Source organism: Solanum tuberosum, unplaced genomic scaffold, assembly GCF_000226075.1.
Source record: "Solanum tuberosum cultivar DM 1-3 516 R44 unplaced genomic scaffold, SolTub_3.0 scf00200, whole genome shotgun sequence".
Taxonomy (NCBI): domain Eukaryota; kingdom Viridiplantae; phylum Streptophyta; class Magnoliopsida; order Solanales; family Solanaceae; genus Solanum; species Solanum tuberosum.
In genome coordinates, this window is record NW_006239124.1 from 124,730 (window position 1) to 129,812 (window position 5,083).

Genomic DNA, 5,083 nt, shown 5'->3' on the forward strand with positions numbered 1-5,083 from the left:
GGTAAAGTGTACGCAGACCTTACCACTACCTCGTGGAGGTAGAGAGGCTGTTTCCGGAAGACCCTCAGCTCAGGTACATCAAATCCAAGTAAAAGGCGAGAAAGACAGTGTATATACATACCATCCAATACGAAAGATAATATACAATCAACAAAGGAAGACAATGACATCAATACACAATGAGAGAAATGAAACACAATAAACAACAAAAGGCTATCGATCTCACAGAAAAGAACTGCAAGTGCAAGACTAGGACTACTACACACGCTACAACCCCTACCCTTGCAAGAAGAGACAACACGCTAGCCCTACTAACCTTCAACCTTAATACGAGACCTCCACTCCTTCCTATCTAGAGTCATGTCTTCGGTAATGTGAAGCTGAGCCAAGTCCTGTCTAATCACCTCTCCCCAATACTTCTTAGGCCTACCTCTACCCCTCCGCGTACCCTCTACAACCAGCCCCTCACACCTCCTCACTGGGGCGTCTGCGCCCCGTCTCTTCACATGACCAAACCATCTCAGTCTCGTTTCCCTCAACTTGTCCACCACAGAGGCCACTCCCACCTTCTCCCGGATAACTTCATTCTTAATCCTATCACTCCTAGTATGTCCACACATCCATCTCAACATCCTCATCTCCGCAACATGCATTTTATGAACATGTGCGTTCTTGACTGGCCAACACTCCGCTCCATACAACAAGGCCGGTCTAACTACCACTCTGTAGAACTTACCTTTAAGTCTAGGTGGAATTTTCTTATCACACAAGACTCCAGAGGCAAGCCTCCATTTCATCCACGCAACCCCAATGCGATGTGTGACATCATCATCGATGTCACCACTTCCTTGTATTACAGACCCAAGATACTTAAAACTTTCTTTCTTGGGGATGCTCTGTGTGGCAAGTCTCACTTCTACATCTGCCTCATCCAACGCATCACTGAATTTGCACCCCAAATATTCTGTTTTGGTCCTACTCAACCTGAACCCTTTGGACTCCAGCGTTTGTCTCCACACCTCCAACCGCGCATTAACTCTGTCCCGCGTCTCATCAATCAGTACTATGTCATCCGCAAATAACATACACCATGGGACCTCCTCTTGAATAGACCGCGTCAACTCATCCATCACCAAAGCAAATAGAAAAGGGCTAAGGACTGATCCTTGGTGCAACCCCATCTCAACTGGGAAATGTTCTGAGTCTCATCCAACTGTTCTAACCCGAGTCTTGGCTCTGCCGTACATGTCCTTTATCGCCCTAATATAAATCATCGGGACTCCTTTAGACTCCAAGCACCTCCAGAGGACATTCCTCGGTACTTTGTCATAGGCCTTTTCAAGGTCAATGAACACCATATGTAGGTCTCTCTTCCTTTCTCTATATTTTTCTACCAGTCTACGCATAAGATGGATGGCTTCGGTAGTCGAACGTCCCGGCATGAATCCAAACTGGTTCTCCACATGCTTATCGCACCCATTCAACAAGTATATGTCAAGGCTAGTGAAAGATTTGTACAAAAGTGGTTCTAACTTCTAAGAACCTTCCCCCCTTGCAGAGATTGACCAATTATCTCTCACTCTTTATTAGTTTTTTCAACCCAAATGAGGCCTGAGAACTTATCTCTTGCGCTTTCATTTATGAGTATGACCTTTTATCATAAAACTGAATATGACCATTTATCAATAAAATGAATATGATCCTTAGTCCATCCAACAATGCACCTTTCTTCCTAATTGTGCAAAAATAAAATGGGGAAGAGTGAATAGAAACTAGGGTTCATTACAATAGGTAATACAGAACCAGTTTGGGTCTATGCCATGTGGATTGATATACATGGAAAGTTAAGCTTTCGTAAGAACTAAGAACAATGTAGGTGAAGTGAAATTAGATAGGATGATGCATAATTGTGCTTAATAGACAATTTAAAATCCAAGACTCAATCATTTAGAAGAATGATATAATAGGTGAAGATGAATGCGAAAAATTTATTATGATTAGCTTAAATGAAGATGTACTATGCAAAATATGTCTGACAAATTGAAAGGTAAGTACTATTAAATGGTTGGGAAATTCGATATTATCATATGAGTGAATATTGGGCCTCTTAAGTTGGCCAATCCAATATATTCATAAAGGTAAATGTTGTAAAGATATTGATTTTAAGATGGATGTTTGGTCCTACGTGATTGGACAAGATCAGAAACGATGACATATGACAGAGGGTGCTATTAGCACTTATGGAAGATAAAATGAGAAAAAATAGTCTGAGATAGGTTGTCCATGTTCTATGGAAACATACAAACACCGTCTCCAAACACCAGTCCTTAGGTACGACAACATGGTGGTTAAATGTAATAAACAAGGTGTCGGGTATCACAAAGCCTACAATTCCTCAAAAATCAACATGAGTCTGGATAGGACTTGAAAATAATGGAAGTAGAAGATCCATAGAGTCGTTACCAACGAATAGGGGCTAAGAATTTGAATTAGATATTGTTGTTCACTTACATTAGTGCAGTTTCAGTCAGAATCATTTAGTCTAGTTAGAGGCTCGTTTCCGTGTAGGGATAAGTGGGTGATTTGGAGAACACAAATCTGCCTTAAAACACTACTATTCAGTATTAGAATGAAATGGACCTGAATACATCAATGGACCCTATCAATTATCAAAAGTAGAAACATCAATTGATATAGATGATTCTTACAGTTGACACTGATTGTAGTTTGAGGTTGAGGATAGTTGATTGATTGATTGCTATGGATCATGGCCAAATAGCCAATCAAGCCAGAAGTTAAGAGCAACCATTGGGGCCTGAAAAAAAGTCTCTTTCATTTGACAGTAAGTGGATCAAGCTTGTCATTTTAACTATATTTAAGGTTTCCACTTGACTTCAACGTATCTAGAATTCGACCACAAAAACTTGTCTCTGGACCTAGGTTTGCACTACAAACACTGAAACCTCTTAAAATTTCTCAGGCTGCCTAGAACATGATTAAAAAATTACCATGGAACAAAAGTACATCATGGCTGATGTTAAATTTGTCCAAGGCTCTCCTTTAGTTCTTACTCATATACTTATTCCTAGATATGATGTTCATGTTTTCCTGGGAATCCCAGGTTCTTCAGACTTGGTCCTTGTGGATAATAAACCAAATTATATTTATCTTTCCCACATTAGTTTTCCAACTTGAGTGTCCATAGAGAAAGGGTTCTATAGTTTTAGATTTATCAAAAAAAAACAAATTGTTCCAGAATTTCAGTCAAAATTCACTTTCCTTTCCCTTAGCTCTAGTGTGGTTCTTTTAGATTATGTGTAGACTCGAATACACTCTTGCTATGGGTAAAGAGACGACATGGTCTAGATATGATGAACTGTGGAACTGCGTTACAGATTATTGCCGTTAAAAGAAGAGGTTTCTCCATTTCTAAACTTGTCCCGGGGATGGCAATTCACCCTGCTGAGTGTTAATTAACAATGGGATCAACTTCTGTTCCTTTCCTCATTTATTCTGTAATAGAGGCTCCTCTCAAGCATGTGCAAGAAAATTGTAATTTCAATTGTACATGGCATCTCTGTGGCAAGTTAAAAGTGATGTGATAATTCAGCGTTTCTTTCTTTTATTTGTTTTATTCTTCATTTTCCTGACATCATATTTTGGAAAGGATTTTGATGAATGTATCATATATATATTAGGTTATAGTGGACATATGTCTTTTCGGAAGTATATTCTCCCTTGTGATGCACCATCTGGAAGTATGAAATCATTGAACATATCTGGAAAGGCTAATCAAAATTCTCAGCCATCTGATCCACAAAGGTCAACAGAGGCTGATGTGGACATCGACATGGGTGAGGTCTATTTTTTGATTATGCATTTCCTATCAGCTGGGCAATGTCACAGAACTTATGGGCAATTCTGGAATGAGCTTCTGGAGCATCAACTTTTACCCCGTAGATACCATGCTTGGTATTCAAGGAGTGGAGCACCAAGTGGTGATGAAAATGATGATGGGAGGTCTTTCCCATTAAGTTACAATAGATTGGTGGAAAGGTAACCTTTGCTCCCCAATTCATCAAATGCCAAGGATATATGACTTATCAATTCCTCTTTAACCAATCTCTTGTCATGTATTTCTTCTTTTATATCTCCATGTTAGTAACATGTTTTCTGAATGGCATTGAAGTACAGTTTATGAATTGCTTTCAGATTGAAAGATGTTACTCTCTGTGATAGGCCTTTATCTGTTGATATTTGATAAGCATCAAACTTGTGAAAACTGAGGTCATTCAGTTGTTTTGATTCAAGAATGAAGCCATTTGTACAAATTACAGATAAAAGAAAATCATCTGGTTTATTGTAAATGTTGTTTTTGTTTGACTGTTAATCTCTTATTGATCCCTTTCTTCCCTCCAGCCTTTTATAAACAGTACTTTTGGTACTTCCCTCATCCTCTTTTGAGAAAATCGAAGCTGTTAGGTTCATACTCTCCCTCTTTCCTGAGTTATGTTTGCTGCTTACTGTGTTCATAGTTATATAGTGTGTGATGTATCTAGGTACTCTCACGTGGGAAAGGATCACTTGGTGAAGCTCTTAAAACAATTATTGTTGAGTGTGAAAGCCCCCCCTCTGGGTATGGTTGGTGGCAATACAATTAATGCAGCAGCTGTTCCAACTCTGCTAGGAACTGGTTCCTTTTCACTTCTCAGCAGTACGTCCTCTAGTTTCACTACTCTTCACTTGGTTATCAAGAAATTTCATGAGTTCTTCATGCTCTGTGAATTTCGATGTCTTAAATATTAAGATTCCATCTGTGTCATTTCATGTGAAGCAGATTGAATGAGCACAAAGCTTAAATATTTATTTGATTTGTATTAGATTAGTCACAGTGATTTAAATACGTTGAAGGAAACAATAATGATTTAAAGTTAGTTCATGGAGAATGTGTCACATTATAGTTTAAACATGTTTTTCTGGGTTTTGCAGAAGTCCTATAGAGTAATATTATTAGTAGAATCCTGCCTAGTAAACATTCGGTGCCAAAACTGGCGAATGGAGGGGGGGGGGGGGGGGGTGTTTT

At 39.0% G+C, this 5,083-nt stretch overlaps 1 protein-coding gene across 2 annotated transcripts in view; it reads left to right on the forward strand.

Annotated features, from left to right (window-relative positions):
- Positions 1-5,083, forward strand: part of LOC102601289 (bromodomain and WD repeat-containing protein 1) — a 22,227-nt gene that overhangs the window by 6,325 nt on the left and 10,819 nt on the right. For both annotated transcript variants that reach the window (XM_015312338.1, XM_006355324.2), the window contains exons 3-4: positions 3,699-4,056; positions 4,560-4,714. In XM_015312338.1, coding sequence (XP_015167824.1) covers positions 3,713-4,056; positions 4,560-4,714 — 499 coding nt within the window. In that variant the 5' untranslated portion in view covers positions 3,699-3,712. The remainder of the gene's footprint in view (positions 1-3,698; positions 4,057-4,559; positions 4,715-5,083) is intronic.